General features: G+C 46.9%; 3 protein-coding genes across 3 annotated transcripts; all 3 read left to right on the forward strand.

Annotated features, from left to right (window-relative positions):
- Positions 1–3,373: 3,373 nt before the first annotated feature.
- LOC311208076 (gallinacin-11-like) lies at positions 3,374–5,387 on the forward strand (the record flags this gene model as incomplete). Its single annotated transcript, XM_084284497.1, has 3 exons — positions 3,374–3,431; positions 4,373–4,501; positions 5,260–5,387. The coding sequence occupies 3 exons, from the start codon at positions 3,374–3,376 to the stop codon at positions 5,385–5,387; spliced, it is 315 nt and encodes a 104-aa protein (XP_084140623.1).
- A 5,715-nt stretch (positions 5,388–11,102) lies between these two features.
- Positions 11,103–11,869, forward strand: LOC311207313 (gallinacin-12-like; the record flags this gene model as incomplete). Its single annotated transcript, XM_084283294.1, has 2 exons — positions 11,103–11,235; positions 11,721–11,869. The coding sequence occupies 2 exons, from the start codon at positions 11,103–11,105 to the stop codon at positions 11,867–11,869; spliced, it is 282 nt and encodes a 93-aa protein (XP_084139420.1).
- A 4,926-nt stretch (positions 11,870–16,795) lies between these two features.
- DEFB125 (defensin beta 125) lies at positions 16,796–18,042 on the forward strand (the record flags this gene model as incomplete). Its single annotated transcript, XM_084284410.1, has 2 exons — positions 16,796–16,856; positions 17,921–18,042. The coding sequence occupies 2 exons, from the start codon at positions 16,796–16,798 to the stop codon at positions 18,040–18,042; spliced, it is 183 nt and encodes a 60-aa protein (XP_084140536.1).
- Between the last annotated feature and the right edge of the window lie 2,937 nt (positions 18,043–20,979).

Genomic DNA, 20,979 nt, shown 5'->3' on the forward strand with positions numbered 1-20,979 from the left:
GCAGCAGCATCTTTGTCTTTCCCAGCCCTGTACCTTTCCTCTTTCAAAGTGTGGTGTTTCCTGTCCAACCCATCTTTGTTTTGCACCACTTTCATCATTTTCCATCACTCTGCCTTCAGCCTAATGTCACAAATTCTGACATGTTTGCAGTCAGTTCTTACTTGCCAAGAACTCATGTTAACACCATTCAAATGAAATCTCTGACACAGCTACTAGTATTTATTTTTCTTTCTAAAGAAAATAAACCGTTTGAGTGTAAAAGTTTTGATGCAGTGCAGTATTTATCAGAGCTATTAAGAATGACCCATTTCAGTAAATCCTTGGTGAATGAGGATAAAATAATGAGAGAAAGGTCATAAAAGCAAATAAAAATTAACCCCAAATTTACTGCAATATTATAAATGATATTTTAATAGACATAAATTTTCTGCAATGGATATAGTTCTCTAACTATGCTTAAAGCAGTTTGCTTGACTTGTACAGCCAATGAGTTTCTTGTCCATAGTCTGTATGTACTGTGTATAAATGCAGTAGATAAAGAATATTAATTTGGAGGAAAAGACCACTGCCGAATTTGATTGTATTTCTATTAGCAAGTAATTGTTGGGGAACAAATCCTAGCATTCTCATCTGGGCTAATCCTAGAATCATTAGGTTTGGAAAAGACCTCCAAGATCTAGTCCAAATGGTAGGGTACAAGCCTACATGGAAATGCTCTTACATTAAAAAAAAAAAAAATAAATCTGAGCAAAATGCTGTCTGAAACCCTTCCTATCCAAGTTTTTGAAAATGAGATTTGTTTTTAAATGAAGTAACTGGCATCATGTGGTGACCATTTCCAACTGTGAAAGGTATCATTGATTGGCAAGGCACGAAGTGCTAGGGGAACATCTGCTGGGGTGGGATTCTGCCTTAGACACCTGAATGTGCCTGCAAGGAAGGTGTCTACCTGTGCACTGAGCAGCATATCTCCCATTATTACTGTAGTTACATGGTTTTATGAAATTGTATGCTATATAAAGTTATATAAAGCTATGACGAGTTCAGATTCTAGTTGTATATTTGTCCTGAACGTGGGGAACTCACTCCATCAAGCTCGGTGTCAGAAACCAAACCTCTTCCCTGCTCTCCAGACCTATTATCAGATGTTTCCTCTAAAGTAGCAACGCAGAAGGCAGAGAAAGGAGGCGTGGAGCTGCCCGTCAGCCTGAGCAAGCCCTACCCAGGACCTTTTCCATCCCTTCCCACTCAAGCCTCCCACAAGAGGGAGCCATGAGCTAGCTCATGGCCAGCACCAGCCGCAGAGCCAGGCAGGAGATGCTTTTTGCTCAGTGAAGGAGCATCCTTCCCCAGGCCAGGCTGGACATTCAGCTTATTTTTCCAAATATTTACCCAAATTAATTTAGTGCCAAGTCCAAAGAGGATTTTTTTTTTTTTCCCCAGGATAAAAATTATGGTCATAATTTGAAGGGGACCAGGATTGTACAAAAGCTTATAGCCTGGCAGTGAGCACATTCACATGCAATTGGTAGATGTGATAGGGAAGGATTTTAAATGTATGAAAAGCACTCCTCTTCCAGCAGATGATTACCACACTTGAGGTATTGTACCTCTCCTTCATTTCCCATGGGAAAAAAATGAAGTAAAACAATAATAAAGTAAAATAAAATAAAGTAAAATAAAATAAAATAAAATAAAATAAAATAAAATAAAATAAAATAAAATAAAATAAAATAAAATAAAAGGTAAATGCTTCTATTCCTTAATTAAGCAGAACATTGACTTTTTTTTTTTCTTTTTTTTTTTTTTTTCCAATTTTAAAAATAAGTTTGCAAAACTGGAAGTCTGGATTCCAGTTCCAGCCTGATGAAATACAGTGTTGGATCTTGTCTGAGAGCTGAGATGTTCCCTTCCACTGGAATCCAAGACAGCCGACATTTCCCCATCAGTGCCTTGTTCCATCCATTTCTCTCTGCAAGGGACCCAGACAGACCTCCTGCCACATGGCTGCCCGGGAGACCCAATGGCGCCTGCGAATCTGAAGTGAAAAGCTAAGAAAGAAGCCAGAAAGGCAGAGAACAATGCATGTTAATGGAGGGGAAGGCTGCTATTGTTGATATCGAGGCCGCTGGGTCAGAACAACATCCATAAATATCACGTACAGGCTCAAGTAGGTGGCACTGTTTTATAAAATAAACCAAACTAAACCAAACCAAACCAAAATAAAACAAAACAAAACAAAACACACATTTCATTTGTCAACAGAAAAAAGACAAAGCATTTCCTCAGGGCACCTTAGAGCAGTCAGTGGGCAAACACCCTGGCATATGGGCATCCCTAAAACACTAGGTGCTGGGGAAGGGACCAGCACAAGCATGCTGGGTTGAACAGCTTCAGCAATAGCTACAGCATCCTGTGGTGCTGACCACTTCCAACACGTCAAGATTTTGCTTTGGACTTGAGGAAGCAATGCCTGAGAGAACAGTGGTACACGCTGACTCCTCCCTGGGAAGACTTTTTGCCATTTTCTGCATGATTTCACCTAAATGCATCATAAAACCAAACGGGCTTTGCCGAGAAAGGCTGCTGCATTCTGACTGACACGTTTTCCATATGATGCTCAACACTTCCAGGTTGAATCCAAGTGTAAACCCCCGAACCTTAACTAATCTGCAGCTTTCCTTACCGACCTGCTGCTCTACCTCTGAGGTGTAAGTTCTTCTCAGTTCTTCTACATTCTGCTGGAGTTCAAGTGCCTGCTCCAAGTGAAATAAGAGTGGAGATGGGGAATGCCCTGTGATGTGTGCTAGCTTGACCTGGATAGGTTAACTCACCATCTGGGTGTTTTCCAAGGTGTCTGAGAGCAAAACGAGCAAGCACAGGATCCAGGAGACATCATTATCTGTCAAGATCTTCACTTTCTTGTGCATTTCACCATTTTTCACATCTTCAGATTGCTCTGCTCATCTTGATTTTCCAGGATTTCCAAGATAAACTAGGGAGGGTGCAAGGCAACCACCGTTGTTGTTTCAAGAAAAGGGTTCAAGATGTCCCAAATGAGTTAGGAGACTAGGAGAATATTAAATAGTGCACAACTATATGTAGGTGCTTACATCTCGGTGTCTTGATCTATGGGAGGTGTAGCTACCTCTCGGCTTGCTTTTGTGCCCCTCTGCCATTGTTCGGGTTTAGCAGCGTGCAGCGGTCAAGCTGTACTTGTGGCTCCGTGGCCCGCCTTCTACCCTCACCACTGCCAAGGTCCCTGGACAGCCAGCTCTGTTCCCACAGCCCTATAAAGCAGGAGTGCTCCCTCCTGCCCTGCTCCACATTTCTGGTGCTGTGGTCCTGTCCCCTGCAGCTGGGACCTCCTGCCATGAAGCTCTTCTCCTGCCTCGTGGCTGTTCTCCTCTTCCTCTTCCAGGCTGCTCCAGGTAAGGGGCAAGACTCAGGTGGGGTTTGCATTTACGAGGTCAGAGTCTTGTTGCTGCTCCTTTTAGAGATGTTCCCTGTTTCTTAGTCCTGAAACTGAAGGGAAAGATGAAGCCAAAGTGACCAGATACCAAACCAGAATTTTCTGATGGAAGGCACGGGTTAAACCACAACGGGGTTGCTGGCTTTGCAAAACTTCTTGAAGTTTCTTTATGGCGTTTGGTGGAACAGCTGAAAGAAGGCATCATGGAAATGATCTGTCTCTTCATAACCCAGGGTCACAAGTCCTCTCCTTTATGTACCGTAGGAAAGGGATAGAAGCATTATCTTGTATTACTCAGGTTGAACTACACCAGAGAAGTTTGCGTTGGCTCTGTGAATATGCTGGCTCCCCTTCCTCAGCCCTTCTGTTGCACCAATTCATTTACTGATTGTGCTTTTAGCCTAACTTCTTTTCATATTGAAGGAAATTCCCCCTTCTTGGGGTAAAGCTTTCAAAAAAAAAAAAGGAAGGAACTGGGCAAATCTGCTGTCCCTTGTAACTGGACCAGATCCCAACACTGGGTGTTGTGTAAGGTGTAGGTACATCTCAGGGCATACAAGCACCTTGCTGTCCCTTCCACAACCAGCCTGCAGCACTGCAGTCCCAGAACTAAGGGGCATCTGAAGGCTGAGCTGTCCCTACTCACTACAGGGATAGGATATGATCAAGGTCAGGATATGATCAGAAACAACAGCTATCTTTTTCTCTCGTTGTACAAAGGCCTTCCTTGGAGTCCTGTGAGGTCCACGAGGCTTCTCAGAAATTTTAGAGAATCTGTCTTGTGTTTTTGGGGTATTTGTATCAGACCCCTAATAGGGGTCCATGGGGTTTCAGCAGGAGGAAGACCATGTGAAATGGCCTGATCCTGCAGCACAACTGGGAATGCCATTCTTCCCGTAGGTCTCGGCTTGCCCAAAGACACCTTACGTTGTGTTCGCTACCATGGTTTCTGCTTCCAACCAAAAGCCTGCCCACCGCCGTTTGCTGCATTTGGAACTTGCTCTCAACGTCAGAAAACCTGCTGCATAGGTAGGTGTGGAAACCCTGCCTGGGCAGGCAGCATTTGGAGAGGAAATTAGCTGGGGGCCATCTGACTGCATCCACACAGCTGGGTTTAACAGGCCCCAGCTGACCTCTTCTGTGTAATTTTCTCTAATCCTTTCTGGACTTGCTTATTTTGGAGCCCCTCGTTAGTCAATGAATATCATTACGTCTATACATGCTTTATATCCAGCTGTGCTGGTCTGACCTAAAGTTCATCCAGCATCCTGTATCTGACCATGGCCAGAGGTGGATGCTCCTCTACAGTTAGTTTGTGTGGCTGCAAAATGAGAATAATGAGCACCACAAGGGTATAATTACACTTTCCTATTCTTTCTCCTGTCTTTTGTGAATTTGCAGCTCAGGACTTTTAGATCTAGGCACCCTCATGTTTAGAAGTCCTTACTGGATTTCTTCTCTTAAATTACAAATTTCTTCTGTATGTTCTAAAACCTCTTCCTTCCTGATTTTATTCTGTACCACAAATGGAACAAATAGTCATTCTGCAGCCATCTTCTTCATAAGTTTTTAATATCCCTCCTTCAGTTGTTTCTATTCCCAGTTGGTAGATCACAAATTCCTCTTCTTTCAGACGTGCTCTGATTAACCCCATTCTCCTTTGTGTCTTTACATTTGAAGACATAAGAGCCAGAACCTCGTGATTCTCTCCATGTATGAGTGTGCCAGTGGTTCAGACAGTGATGCAATTATGTTTTCTGTTTTGACTTAAATCCCTTTCATTCCAGACACTACATCAAACCTCCATACTTGTCAAGAAGAAGGGGGCCATTGCGTACCTCCGAAAATCAAATGTCTGCGAGGGCAACTGGGACTTTGCCCTCGCAAAGGATGGAAGTGCTGCAAAGAGATGTAATAAAGACCTCACAGAACTGCAGAAAACCACAGAAATGCATGGACAAGAAAACAAACAAGCTTTCTTCCTGGTGTTATAGAAAAGCTGTCTGGCTTTCTCAACATATGAAGTGTATAATTACTTACAGGCAACGTGTTTTTTTAATCTATATAACGAAGGCAATAAATATTAAACAAAGAGTGTAACAGTCACATACATGCTCAGAAAGAGGCAGAACATCTCTGCCTTACACCCACGCAGAGAAATCCACAGAAGCATAGCCGTTACGCCCTTGGAAACCACATCCCCTCGTAATCTAGACTCGACCTCCCTCCTTTTTTCTGTCCTGCCCTGCAGCTTGCAGCGCGGCACTTGGGCTCCCTGCCTGCTTGGACTTTGCAGCTTTCTGGAAGGCATCTGCCATCATTCTGCTTGCAAAGCCCCTGGCACGTTGAGGTTTCCTGAGGCTGCTGTTCTGAGTTTCAGCACCGAGGGTGATCCCTGCTCAGTAGCTCCAGGGATCCCGGGCTAGGCGTTGTCTCTGGAGCGGGCTGTGGTGGGAAAACCCGGCTCTGTTGTGGTTGGAAGCCTTTGGTTGGCCTCTTCCTCCAAGATGCACTCTTTGGTCTCATTCCTTGGATGCAGTTAGACAGCTCTTGGGAAATACTGAATGTGCTCAGCTGTTCTCCAGCCCTTTGTTGGGAAAGAGGGTTTTTGGGAGCTCAGCACCTCTCAGGATGCAACCTATGTCTGCAGAGCAAAAAGCCCACACGTTCTGGGTCATTACAATCATTTGTGCAGAACTGTGCTGGCAGATGCAAACTTGATTTAATTGGCCTTTTTTAGAGAGCTATTCTTCAGAAAATGTTATAGGATCATCCCGTCTTTGCTCCAGACAAAGCCTCCTTGCATAATTCTGTATCAGGAATAAGACAACCATTTGTGATGATGAAATCTTTTCCTTCTGTTAAAGAAATAGGAACAGTGACTTTTCTGTGACTGCCTCACACTGGTGTTGCTATTGCAATAACTACTTTTTTTTTTTTTTTTTGGCTCTGTAGTTCGATTTAGAGGCCTAAACCTCTTTGCACAGGGCTTAATGGAAATATATAATCTGTGTAAAAAGGAAACCGTGTAAGTTTGCCTAAACAGACATAGGAATACCACACATGCAGGCTTGGTAGAAGGGAACTGTGATTTTCTTGAATGCTGTCCATTTTCTACTTAATACAGATGTATTTTGTGGGTTGCTTCACCTGCTGGGAATATTTCAAATCCATTCCATACTGTTCATATGGTACGCCCTTCCTGATTACCTGAGAGCTCAAGTATTTGTGGTTTATTGTCAAATAAAAATGTATTTTTGAAGAAATCTTTGAACAAACACTCTTGAAATTCATGCCGTGTGAATGCTTCTGAAACTCAGTCACAGCAATATTTCTTACAAGGAAGTACTGAAAAGAAACCTGTGTATGCACTGCTTACAAATGTGGAAATTAATACAATGTTCTTTATTCTTATAAGCTTTTTTTTCTTTTTTTTTTTTTTCTTTTTTCTTTTTTTCACTGTGCTTTATCCCTATATACAAAAACTCCTGCTTCTCTGCCAAAAAAATGCCACTTGATTGTGCTTGTGTATTGGTCCCAAATGTTAATGTGACTGGTATTTCTTTCCTGCCAAAGCTTTCTGAAGACATAGACAGACAGGTAAGTGAGGAAGATGTAAATCAAGATAAATTTTAAGTCTCATGGATGCATACAGATGCCAGTCTCCAAAGCTGAACCAGTCCGGTGAGCTGGACACAAGCCATATGCATATATCTCCTCTCCAAGAAGTGTCCCACAGGTAATATGCCCTTATATGTAATAATAAATTGGAAATTTATGGCCTTTCTCAGCCCAAATCAGTGTCTCATTACTATCCAGAGACCCATGGCATCCTCCTAAAAACATGGTGTCCCATGTGTCCACCCTACAAATACCCTTCTTGCATTGGTGCCCAGAGAAAGCTTCCAGCTGGTGTAAGGGTTTAATCAATTCAAATTAAATCGATTTAATTGATTTTCTCATTTAATTGTTTTCCTCAAGGAATTCTTTTCACTCTTTTAATACCTCTGAGGGTGTTTTCTGCCAAGTCTATTGCTGGCAGCTCAAGATGTGTTTTATATTATATTATATTATATATTATATATATATATTCCCCGAGATTGTGCCATGAATCAGGCAGATGTGTGTGTATTGCAGCTGGAAAGAGTGGAACCTTTCCCAAAGCCACAACTTTTTTAATCTAGGATGGATTAGTAACGGGGAAGAAAGATTTAGAAATTATTCAGCATTTTTTTAAGGAGTTGGGCTGCCCTTTTTATTTTTGCCTAAACAAGGAGAGCAATTAATACAGCTACACAGAGAGGAAAAAAAAACCCTCAAGAGAAAAAAAAAAAGCCACAAATATATAAGTATTATGTAGGAGACGTCAGAACAAGCTTATGTTCTGCCTGCACCAGTTGATTTGAGTTATATTAGGAGCTTTAAATGTCAGCAGCTCTTCCTGGAGGAGTCTTGGAAGAAGAAGAAGCAAGAGCAAGAAGCAAGGCTGCAGATGGCTTGTCTGCTTCAGAAGTGGGCAGGAGGAGCCTCTTTTCTTTCAGTTCACAAGAAACTGAGGTTTTTGAGGAAAGTGTGTCGGTGAGTACGTCTGAGGCACTGTCGGAAGCTGCTGTCCCTGGCTGTCTGCCTCTCACCAGGCAGTGTCTCTAAAACCCCATGCAAGCTGAGAAAACCCTTTGCTGACAGATACTTGATGGTCTGTGGAAACCAGGCAGTTCTGTGAGCCAGGAACCTCCTCTCTACTGACTCAGGCAATCAGATAACCACCAGAGCCATGAATTTTAGCTCCCAGGGCCAGCTTCGGAAGGTGTTTTTTGCCTTTCCCCTAAGACTGGGAGGCGGTGTGATGAAGTATTTCCTTTTTTTTTTTTTTTTCCTTTTTCTTTTTCCTTTCTTTTTTATTTATTTATTTTTTTTTTTATTTTATTTTGGACCACAACCAATTGTTTGTACAAATTTACACTTGTGCCTGGTTTGGACTGTTGCCTGGTTCTGCCTGCTTAGATACGTCCCTCATCACACAACACACCAGCCACAAACACTGCCAACTTATTAGTTACTTATTAGAGTTACGTGACTTTTCTAAGGCAGGAGGATTAAAGCAATGCTGAATCAATCAATAGTAGTGGCTCTGAGAGCCCTGCTGAGCTGTTTGCAGGCCACAACACCAAGCAGGAGAGCAGGTCCAGAATCTTGATGGGTCACCTGTTGGAAAGTCATCCTGAGACATTGGTTTGGGTTTGAGAAACATTGCAGTTCTGCTTTCACTGAAGAAAAAAAAATCCTGCTAGAAGGGTTTTGGGACATTGAGCTCCTTCTGCTTTGTGCCTCTGATCCCTTTCTCATTTCTTCTCCTTAGTTCCACTGTTGGAAGCATGCACATCCCAGCATGGTGCAGGTGTATGGAGACAGGATGGGGTCACCAAGGTCCCCACCATGTCCCACCACCCATGGTTAGTAAGAACATGGCTGAGACACCGAACGAGGTCCACAAAAGCACTGAGGGATGAGAACACCCAGCTCTTCTCCAGGGGAATCAGCTGTCCTACAAGGACTTTGGCTTGTGGGTTGAGGTGTTGTTCTTTCCACGTACATTATGGAGCATGGTGTGGAGGGAAATCCCACTGTTAGTTTGGGATTTGGGACAGGGTATCCACACTGACATGGAATGGGTGGCCTAGGGACACAAGTAAATGAGTCCAGAGGGATTCCTTGCATGGAAGAGGTGGGCACACTGTCAGGACTGTGCAGCTGGGGTGTTATTGGTGAAGTTTCTGTGCCATGCTCCAGTGTTTTTCATCTATGATCCTTCCTTTCTGGGGAGGGTGCTCTGGAGGGGAGGGGATTGATGAATATGTTTTGTGTCAAACTGGAGATGGAAAGGAAGATAGTGGGGAAATCATTTGCAAATCAAACCCTGAAGCACAAATAACCAGAGGATAGAAGTACCTTTGGGCAAACAGTTGTGCCCTGCTTCAACAAAGCTTTTGAGCACGCATGGAGCTGTAAGTTCCTGCGTTTTCCTGATGACTTGAGAGCCCTAGAGGTTAAAAGAAAAGAAGTGCGGGAGTTATTTTTGAGAAGGCTGCAATTTTTCTTTCCCCTTCCATGTCAACCCTTGGCCCGACATTCAGCCACAAGAGATGCCCTCTTCTCCTGCACCTGGATAAAGAAAATGAGGGGTGTTCTAGCACTTGACTGCCTTGTATCAGCCTTTGAACAAGGTGTTTTAACCCATTTGACCTTAGAAGATTCAATAAAATTTGTCTTTTGTCCTTCTTGGCTTTTGTTGCCCCCACCTAGGCACTGGTGCCACTTGAATTGTCCCAGGCCATCACACTGGGCTTTCAGTGTCCTGTCTGCCACTGCCTTGCAGAAATCCCCAGAATTTGGGCATCTCCAGTGACATAAATCAGGCTCCTTGTGGCTACCAATCCAGGACAGCACGCTTGGACTCTTCTGAGTGCATCTGAACTACATTTTTTTGATGGAAAAGGTAATTTTTAACCTGGATCCTTCAGCTCTCTGTTTTAGGATGCATTCACAGGAACAATTACATGAACAAAGCTGAAGGAACAGAACAGGCACAGGGTAACTGGAGTATTGCATGCTGATTTTACAGCCAGAGCTACATATCTGTCACATAATTCGCATCAAGTGGAGCACTGATGAGCTAACTGGCCACCACCTCCACCAGCGCTGTGTGGTCAACACACTCAGGAACAAAGCCTCCCAAATTCCTCAGAAGCCAGAGCTGGGGTGGCCTTTTTGGCAGGAAAATCATGGCCAGGTTTCAGTTGGGGAAAATATTCACATGGTCTTGGATCAAAAGGAATCGCTCCTAGGCTCTCCTCCCTGCAGCTCCTCAGCAGCCTGTCCCAGGAGGCTGCTGCCACCCAGCAAAGCACCTCCCTGGGCACTTCACTGGCTGCTGGCAAAGGACAGAAGAAACCCTGCATATTTTTTTAATATATTTTATGGTATTTTATTTTATTGCATTTTGTTTTGTTTATTTTTATTTAGTTAGTTAGTTTAGTTTACTTATTTTTCTTTTTTCTTTTTTTCTTTTCTTTTCTTTTCTTTTCTTTTCTTTTCTTTTCTTTTCTTTTCTTTTCTTTTCTTTTCTTTTCTTTTCTTTTCTTTTCTTTTCTTTTCTTTTCTTTTCTTTTCTTTTCTTTTCTTTTCTTTTCTTTTCTTTTCTTTTCTTTTCTTTTCTTTTTTCTCTCCTCTCCTCTCCTCTCCTCTCCTCTCCTCTCCTCTCCTCTCCTCTCCTCTCCTCTCCTTTTTCTTTTTCTTTTTCTTTTTCTTTTTCTTTTTCTTTTTCTTTTTCTTTTTCTTTTTCTTTTTCTTTTTCTTTTTCTTTTTCTTTTTCTTTTTCTTTTTCTTTTTCTTTTTCACAATTACTTTTTTTTTTTTTTTTCACATAGCTGTCTACAGCTGGCAGCCTCCCAGCCCCACATGCCAGCTGCCAGGCAGGGGAAGCGGGGAAGCCGACCGCCGGTGAGCACGAAGCAAGGCAGCATTGTTTGGAGACGCAGCACCGGGTCAGAGCGACACGGAGGGTTGCTGAGCAGGGAATGTCACGGGGCTATAATTAACTCCTGCCTGCTCCCTCCCTCCTTCCTCCAGGATGCCATCCTGCTTGCCTACGGCACACAGAGGCTTCTGCAAAATCCCCCGCTCAGCCCTGCTTCTCTCCAGCAGAACCCAAGCGATGGGGATCCTCGGGCTCGTTTTAATCTTCATCTCCCTGATCGCTCACGGTAAGACCAGGCAGGCTGAGGGTGGTAGGCAGAGGTAGCTGGGAAGAGGAAAAAAAGCTTTCCTTGCTGTGTGATCAAATCAAAACGAGAGAGGTATTGAGGGGGGAAGGTGTCCTCAGGCTTCTGGATGATATAGGGTGTAAAAGGGTAAAATGTGAAATTTAATCCCCTGGGGTAATGCAAATATGGGACAATGCATTGCCTCTTTGGGAGCAGACCAGCCAGGGAATCCTCAGAAATGCCTTCTGCTCTGGGCTCAATTTTTGGATGCTCCAGGAGAATGTTTCTTCCCTTCTTGAGGCTGCAGTTGATGTTGGGATGGGGATCCTGGCAGCGCTCGCTGCAGTCATGCATGCCCGGCTCCGTGCACACTCCCAGCGTTGGCTTGGCCAGGCACATGGTGCCCTGGGAAGCTCCACCAACTTTTATTTTCCCACCTTGCCAGCTCAGGCGTTTTCCCACCACCTTTCTGCTTCTTTCCACAGGGCACACACATGGACCGGACAGCTGTAACCACGAAGGGGGCTTGTGCCGCGTGGGGAACTGCATCCCTGGTGAATACCTGGCCAAGTACTGCTTTGAGCCCATCATTCTCTGCTGTAAAAGTCCATCACCAACCACTGCAAAGAGCTGAAGGTGGCCAAAAGAGCAAGCTGCAGCACGTGGAGAGCTGCAGACTCTGCTGACAAGGAACAGGCTGCAGCTGGGGAGGAAATGCTGTGCCTTTCTACGACTGTGGCTTCCCTGCTCCAGCTCCCTGAGCCTGTGCATTCTCTCGTGGACTTCTCAACACATCATTTTTCCCTTTTGCTGTGACTTTTTAAAGCCGCCCATGTTATATATCCTCCCTCTTTGGCGTCTGGTTGTTACCTGTCATGCCCAGGTGAGGAATTGCCTTTCTCTTTACTCCAAAACAATAAACCCGAGGTTTAGCAGAATGAGTGCCTGTCTGTGACTGCGGCTGGCACCCAGCACAGCTGCTGCTGGGGACATGCTCTGCCACTCTCCAGGAGGGGACAAATCCTTCTTCTCCATCACTTTCAGTGCAACAGCTACGGTAGGGGTGTCCTAGGTTCATCTTTCTTCCACAAAACAGCAAGAGAAGGAAGACTCCAGGCTTGCTTGTTTGAAGTGGAGGAAGGGATATGAAAGCAATGCAGTGTTGCCCTTGGCTGCTCTCCTCACCTGTAGGCTGCATTTCTGGTGCTCCTCCTTTTCTCTGTAGTCACCCAGCAACATCTCAAAGCAATTAGAATGTTTGTACCTGATGCAATCATTTAAAAAAAAAAAAAAAAAAAAAAAAAAAGGTTTTATGCAGCTTTCTGCATGTAAGCTGCATCAGCCAAAATGCATTAGCTCTCCAGATCCACTCTTGGCCCTTCTGTGTTTTTGTGGTGTGAAATTTTGATCCCCCCATCTGCCAGATTGCTTTTGGTCTCTCCTTCCAGGTAAAATCACTTCCCTCTGGGTCGATCAGTTCTGTGAAAGCAAGCAAACAATGATGTAATGAGGGAGCTATGCCAGTTAGCTGAGGCATTGGCCAGAGCCAGGGAAAAGTCCTCCCTGGGAGATGAAATTCTTGCTGGGATGAATCAAACAGGAAAATTCCCATTGACTTCACCAGGGTCAGGACCCATCGCTAGAGGTCCAACAATGAATTCATCCGACTTGAGGATGAATTCACGAGCAGCCCAGATCCTCTCCTGGGGTCATCCCAGCGCAGGCAGAGCATGGTCCGGGACGCTGAGGAGACGCCAGAGCTCCCCCGGTGCTCCCAGTGGCTGGACAGACGGACAGGAGTGCCGGCTGTTGGCTTGAGAGCCGCCACTTAAAACAGATGGGGCTGAGCCCGGAGCCAAATTCCTCCCCAGATCCGACCGACTCCAGCCTGGCTCGCCAGCACGCGCTGCTGTGTGGACACGGCACAGGCAGGGGTGTTTAAATCGAGGCACCCTTCCAAATCAAACAGCTCCTTTCTCAGCTTCATCCACAAAGTTTGTGGTTCGCGCCTCTTATCTGGGGACCGCTAGCCACCATATTTATAGCCTGTTTTCCTAAGAAAGTGCAGCAGACGAGCTCATGCAGCTCATCCTGTGAATCTCCCTGCCAGACGCTAGGCTGCCTGCACCCAGTAGGTTTTGAAGCAATCAGCCAGACAAATTTCAATTAAGGTAAGTTGGAAGTGTTCAGGCAGCTTATAGGTAGTGTTATACCTCTGGCAGTAACGTGACAGTAAATGCAAGCTGCTACTAAAGGGCACCATCCCATTCTCCCCCAGTTGTGTGCTCCTTTGCTCACTGTTCTGGCCAGAGATGATAAAAAAAAAAAAAAAAATCAAATAAATAAATAAATTGTTGTCATTTCTGCATGATAAATAAGATGAACGGACAGGCAGGCAGGAGAGAGGAAGGACCAAGGACAGAGATGGAGTGTGGAGAACAGCACAACCCAGTCGCCAGCCCATGAGGAGCTGCTTAAGCAGCAGTATAAGATGCTTTGGTGTGAGTGTAGGGGATGCTGCTCCAACTGATTACCCTCAGGATGTAACCCTGTAACCCAAGGGAAGAAAAAGGCACCTGCAGCCACGTGGACAGCCAGGGTAAAGCCCTACCCTCATGTGTGTTGACCAGGAGGAGCATCCTGAATAACTGGAGACGTTAGCTCCCAGCATGTGGCCTGAAAGTCCCACTCACTGGAATTTGTTTGCTGTTCCCAGGCAACACGGCAGTGTTTGTTTGGCAGAGAAAAGAAATCCTGCTCTTAAAATGCCATTGTTAAACAGAGCTGTGTAATCAGCACCAGGACGATGGTCAAACAGAGTTCTGTGTGGGCAAGGTGAGCTTCATACTTGTGGGCAAGCTCCTCACGTCCTGGGGACACGGGTCTGGCACCACACCTACCAGCCCAGTACAGATATCTCAGGTGCCCCAGAGCATCCCAAATGGTAATAGGTGTCTGTGTTTAGGCAACTGGAATAAATGCTAGATCTCCACGAACTTCACTGAGTGCTTAGACGTCTCATGGACTTGAAGACCTACACGTTCTGGATGTAGGTAGTGGATGCTCCATCCCTGGAGGTGCTCAAGAGTAGGTTGGATGAAGCCCTGGGCAACCTGATGTGGTGGGTGGCATCCTTGCACAAGGCAAGCAGTTAGGACTAGATGGTCTTTAAGGTCTCTTCCAACCCAAACCATTGTGTGATTCTATGTTTTGTGTGACTATGTGTCTGTAGGCCTGAGCATGCACAGGATTTTGGCATTATCCCCCCAGATCTCCAGCAGGCTCATGGTAGACAGGAGGCACGACAGCCCTCTGGGCAGAGATTCACACCAGAAGCATCTCTTGCAAAGTAGGACTGGCATTGTGTGGTTTAGGGGAAATCTAGAGGATCAGAAAAGTTTCCTGAAATGTGCTAAGGCCTTACTGCTCAAGGCCTAGTCATGAACAATACCTATGGGGAAACCAGGGGAAGCCAAATTTAGCAATTGATTTCATGACAGTGTGATAATTTACCACATAAAACTTCTCTCCCAAGAGAAAAAAAGTCTGAGAGTGGAAGAAAAGCTCAGATAAAGGTCACAGATTTATTGTTCTTTCTGTACTGAGGCCTTCCCTCGTGGTTGTTGTTATGGAGGTGGATGGCCCCTTGGGTTGATGAGGACGGACGTCACTGTGGTCTGTAATGAAAACCTGCCCATGGCCATGGAGAGTTTGTGGGACAGATCTGAACCCAAACTGAGCTTATGATCACTTCTGAGGTGCTGTACCTGTGCCTTTTCTCAGGGTTTGGTGAAAAAGGGGGATGGGGAGGCATCATAAGATGGTTTTGGGCTCCAGGAGACCTTCCAATTGCTGAACCATTTGGTCCTGCAGATTCACTGCTGTGGTCATCTGCACTGCTGTAAATATACCCCAGGCTGAATTTTAAAGCCCAGCCTCTCCAGGTCCTGACAGTGGAGACTCCCCTCCCATATGGGGCCCTGGAGAGGATGGGGATTGACCTGACTCCTCCCCAGCCCTGAAACCCCTGAGGTACCCAGGAGCAAAGTTATGTCACTGAGCACAAACCTTCTTTTGTGCGCTTTGGGCTCTGAAAAGAACCATCTGGTGGCAGGTTTGGGAGCAAGGAAGGGTGGGAGAGGCTCAGCACAAGCTGAGACCAGCACGGCGTGAGGACCACGCAGGAGGGAGCAAGCCCAGCTGCTGTCACAGCCATCTCCTGGGGGATAGAGACTTCCTGCCCCTGGTTTCTGGGGGAAATCTGCTTTTTTTTGGTATTGGCTGGGTTTGGCTCCTTTTCCCAAAGCACACTCGCCACAGCTGCAGGCACCAAGCAGTGCCACCAGACGTGCAATGCACCCCGAGACTTCCAGGGCCCTCTTCTCTTTTCCCAAATCTCGCTCCAGGTTGCACGTGGCCAGTTTGCATGGCACGCTGTTTAAATGCTCAGTGTCCCATCACCCAAAGTCCATCTGGCAAAGAGCCCCTTACTGCACTGTTTGGTGAAGGTGATCCTAGTTCCATTAAAGCAGCCCAAGTTTTACAATTTGCACCCAGCCTGCAAATAAAAGGCCATCAAAGTGACTTGCAAAGGTGTTAGTGATGCCCTCTGCTGCTTCACTGCTGTAAAAAGAATCTTTGATAAGGTTTTTATTCCCTCTTCCACTTTTTTTTTTTTTTTTTTTCCTTTTTCTTTTCTGTTTATGGGAGATTTCTGCTTGCTGTTTGCTTTGTGTTGTTTGCTGAAGTTGAAATTCAGGTCCCACGTCTACTAATTTCCTGGAATTGACCTGGAGAACTAAAACAAACCAAGGGTGAGCTGTGATACACAAGCTTTTCCTAAAGCTCCTGCTCCTGTTCGTTGCAGAGACAGGCTCCAGCTTTCCTATTTAATGAATCCAGAAAGGAATATGTGGAATTGCTATTTTTCTTGACAGCTGTAAACAAAAGCTTTGCCAATGATCACTTTGCAGCCCAGAAGTTGGGAAATGCAAACAGACCTTTGATTTTTAAGGATCCCATGCTTTTCAAGCCAACCTTGTGCTGTCAGGGAGTGCTAGGGAGGAGACTCTGGATTTTTTCACGCTTGATTTTGTCCGTGCTAAGCACAGAGACTGGGAGCTGGAAATTAAAATAAAATAAATAAATAAATAAAAAGGCAGAAAACTTTGATCCTGCACATGCTTGGACGGGTTTTCAACATCTCATGCTCGAGCCTACAAACACAAGAAGAGCCAGACTTGGTCAGCCCCAACATCCTGGCTCCAGCAGCAACCAGAAGCAGCCTCCCCAGTGCTCGGTGCAGTTTGTTGACAAAACTCTGCTTTTTTTTTTTTCCTTCTTCTTCCCCCCCCCCTTTAAAATGATGTGTCCAGGAGTGGGCACATCCCAGTGCCACTGTTTGCTGTCGTGTTGAAATGCACATGAGATTGACAAAGTTCCCTCCTGTCCAGCAGCGTTACACAACCCCCCGGCCCTATAAATCCAGAATTTTCCCTCTTCCTTATCTCTTTACGGCCCTTCACTCCTCCCCGCAGGGAACACCCACCCACGCTCAGCCATGCGGATCCTCCAGCTGCTCTTTGCAATCATTGTCATTCTCCTCCTCCAGGATGTTCCCGGTAAGGATGAAATATTTTCAGGGGTTTCTGCAGGACGGAGAGGAGAGGAAAGGCAGCTCCCTACCCCCAGGTAGAAAAATACAGGATAGAGTCCTCAAATCTAACCAAATCAAAGCTGACCTGACTCTTGCTTCCCAGGAACAAATTTCTTCTGAAATTATCTCCATGAAGTTCCTGGATGCAGGTGTCCCAGGCTCATGGGCTGTATGTCTTCTCCTCTCCATCCTCTCACAACCTTCCCCAAAACGCTGAGCCTAAGCCAGGAGCCTGAGCTCTGCTCCTGACCAGGGTACAAGCCTGATCCCCTACAAAACAAGGAGAACTGCATGAAACCAAAAGGCATCTTTCTGGGGAAGGGAAGTGGGGGGAAAATCTGAAAGTTCTTTTTTTTTTTTTCTTTTTTTTTTTTTTTCTTTTTTTTTTTCCTCTTTTCTTATGGGATTCTGTTTGAATAGAGAAGCTTTGGCTGGGCTTTAAGGTCACTGTGGTATCACTAGGACTATGATGGTGTAGCTGCTGTGGAAACCAACCCTGATAACCAAGGAGATTTCATTTCTCTGTGTATTTACACTCTCATTTAATTAACTTAAGTCCTAAGAATAAAAGGAGGAGAGGGAAGGGCTTGCCCACGCTGGTGGTGAGTACCCACTGGTGCATCCCTCCAGAAACCCCAAACTTGGTATTCCTGCTATGTGTAAAGAAAAGCAGCATACACCTTCTTTATCAAAACAGGGAATATAATAATAATAATAATAATAATAATAATAAATTCAGTGGATAAAACACCTTCTCCAAAAGCCACAACTCTGACTGTTGGTGTTGCCCAAGGGATCTGCCTCCCCTGACTCAGCCAACCCAAAGCTGGGCATCTCTCCTAGGCTGGCCGTAAGGAGACTTGTTGGGCTTGGTGTAAGGAGCTGTTGCTTCATGCCCTTCACCACGAAGCCAGCTGAAGCTCCTGGTTCTAACCAGAAGCTCTGGTTGCACATCCAGTGACACCGCGAGGGGCTCCGGGTGGGTTCCCAGGTCCCATAAGTGTGTCTCCATCCCTTTTTCCCCTGCAGCACGAGGCCTTTCGGACAGCCAGCAGTGCAGGCACAACCACGGGCACTGCCGGAGGCTCTGCTTCCACATGGAGCGCTGGGCTGGGAGCTGCAGCAACGGCCGCCTGCGCTGCTGCAGGTGAGGGCGACCACACTGGGACAAATCCTGCACCCTGGGCACCAAAACCGTCCCTAGGAGCTGCTCTCAGACACTGCCATCCACATCCACAGCTGGGTTGGTCCATCACCAATAAACCTCTTGGTTTTCTATATCCTCCTGAGTCTGGAGTGCGGCTGCGTTCCCCCCTGAGATGGATTGTCCTGCCTCATGCTTGGGGTTTGGTTCCTTTGCCCACATGGAGGTACGGAGGGAGGATGGGGTGCACCGGGGTGGCCAAAGCGTCTGCAGATGTGGCAGAGCACCACGGGGAGGTCGGTGTCCTTCCAGCTCTCTCCTGGCCTGTGTCACTGCTTGTCACAGCCTTTATCCATCACTGTCCCTGCTCTATCCATGATTTTGGGATTCCACGATTCTGTTTCTGCATGGAGCAGCTCTCACGTGAGATCTTGCTTGCACAGGGGGAGGTTTACATCAAAAGAGAAACTCCCCGTGAGGCTGATGACAAAACCAAAAGGAGATTTTTGCCTTCATTTGCTGGCAGGAGACATTCCAGGCTGAGCCTGGTTGCGCGCATGGGGGGCAGAAGAAGAGGACCAAAGCCACCAGCAAGGCTTTGGATGGGCTCTGGATGCTGACATTTACAAAGAACTCATTTTGGGGGGGTAATTATATTTCTGAAGAAATGCTGTTTGCTTAGAAGGAAAAAAAAAAAAAAAGAAAAAAAAAAAAAAGGAAAAAACTCCTGCCAGAGGAGAAATTATGGATATGTTTGTGAAGGAGGAGAAGGAGACTTCGGGGCCAGCAAACCACAACCTCGGCCAGGGAGCGCAGTCAGGGTTAGGACAGGCTTGGGGACAGCAGGTGGCAGCCCCAGCCTGCTCCTCTGCTTCTGCAGCAGGAAAGGAAGGAAAAAGGAGACTAAACTTTGCCTTTTCCACCCTGAAACATGATGTCTGCGTGGAAACTGCCTGGTGGAGGAGCTTTGGGTCCACGCTGTGGCAGGGTTGTGTCTGTAGGAGGGACAGAGGTTGGACTCGATGATCTTGAGGTCTCTTCCAACCTAGAAAATTCTGTGATTCTGTGACATCTGGCACAGGTTGGAAGCATGGGCAGAGTTTTACCTACCTCTCATCCATGCAGGGAGTTTTAGGAGGTGAAAAATTACATTTTTTTTTTTGTATTTCAGACCATATCCTAACACCACGAGGGGCTGCCTCTTCTCCTGCATATGCTGAGCTGGTGGGTGGAAGTATGACTGGGAATGGGTCACAGCCAGGTCCCTTTATATCAGGGAGTAAATGTGGGCAACGATGGTGCTAAGAAGGATGGGAGGATGGGGAACTGCCCTCCACGATGTGCTCTGGAGCAGGACTCCCAGGAGCATCATCTAGGAGAGGTGACACAGGGTGAGCAAGACCAGAAATGTCTTGGAGGTGTGAGGGGAGAGGGCACCAAGGGATAAAAAAAGTCTCCTTGAGAGAGAAGCTGGAAGGTTCATCTCCTGGAAACACCACGTGTGGTATCTGGGGGTGGCCAAAATTCCACCCCAAAGCTTCCTGGGGTTGCGAGACCCCCAGCTACCCACAGCAGAGGCCCAGAGTGGCCAACACACTCTGCTATCTGCCCGAGGGACCAGTCCTGTCCTGGAGGAAACAGAGGGAAACCAGTGAAACCAGTGACTGGGCTGCACTGGTTGACACCTGAGGAGATCTGCCCTACCTTCCCCTCTGTCTAAACTCTGTGCTTGAAGCTCTGGAGCTGAGCTCCTCCTACCATCGCAAATTAAATCAAGGAGGGACGGGGTGCCCATGAGCTCCGGGGCTGGCAGTATCCCCAGCCTGGCTCCTCTCACCCCATGGGCTGCACAACCCGTGCCTTCACGTGGTCCCATCTCCTGGATTCCTCTGCTCTCCTCTGAGTGACGGTGCAGCTCCCCAGGGACCTCGGAAAGCTCAGCCAGAGGTTAGCAGCCGCCCCGGCTGGCTCGAGCCATCAGCCCCATCGAGCAGATAAGGCTCCCCCCGATAAGGGGACCTGCCGGCAGCGAGCCTCCAGTTTTCCACCTTTTTGAAGTCTGGCCGGTGAGGTTTTGCAGAACTCTGTCCGCTTGCCAAAGTAACCAACTTCCAGCTCCAGCCTTCTTCTTCCCTTCTTTCCCCCCCCTCTTCCTCCTCGCTCCGCCATGCGCTCGCCTCTCCGTGGGGCTGATAGGGATGCTGGGGACACACACACACACACACACGAGGGGCTGATGTCATTTGTTTTTGGCTCTGAGGAGGAGAAGGAGCTGCAGGAGGAGGTGAGGGTTGGACGCGTCTGTCTCTACCCAGCCTGGCGCCGGGAGCAACTGGGAGCCTTCCTTTCGCAGCCGCCTCCGCGCCTTATCAGGGGCAGGATGAGATCTCGGGGAGCGCGCCGATTGCCGGGGCTGCGAGGGGAAGGAGGTGGGGAGAGCCTGAATGTGAGCCTTGTGAGAAGCACGCCCGGATGGACGCGTGTGAGTGTGTGTGAGTGTATGTGAGTGTGTGTGCTCGCTGCTGGAAGCAGCTCCTGGCAGGAGCCGCACCGGGAAATTGCTCCCAGCAGGATGGAGCCAGCTATCAGCCCAGGAGAAAGCGCCTCTGTGCCCTGTCGCCCTGCTCCTGCTGGGTTTAACCTCTCCTGTTCCGGGCAGGCAACCTGGAAAATCCTACGGGACTGTCTGTGAAGGGTTGAGGAGGATCCCTTGGCAGCAAAGGAGGAGGCCAAGCCCTGCGGGTGGAAGGAGGGAGGGAGGTGGTGGCATCCGTCCCCTGCCCAAACTGGGGCTGGAGGTGCTCTCAGGCAGGGCTGGCTGCAGATTTACCATGGAAATGGTTTTGAGATGGAGCATCGGGTCCTTCTCCGAAGGATTTTGGCAATTTTTTTCCATCTTGGGACAGAAAACCTTCATTCTCCATAAAAGAGCAATAAACCCTAA

The sequence above is a fragment of the Netta rufina genome (genome assembly GCF_964035555.1).
Source record: "Netta rufina genome assembly, chromosome: 3".
Taxonomy (NCBI): Eukaryota; Metazoa; Chordata; class Aves; order Anseriformes; family Anatidae; genus Netta; species Netta rufina.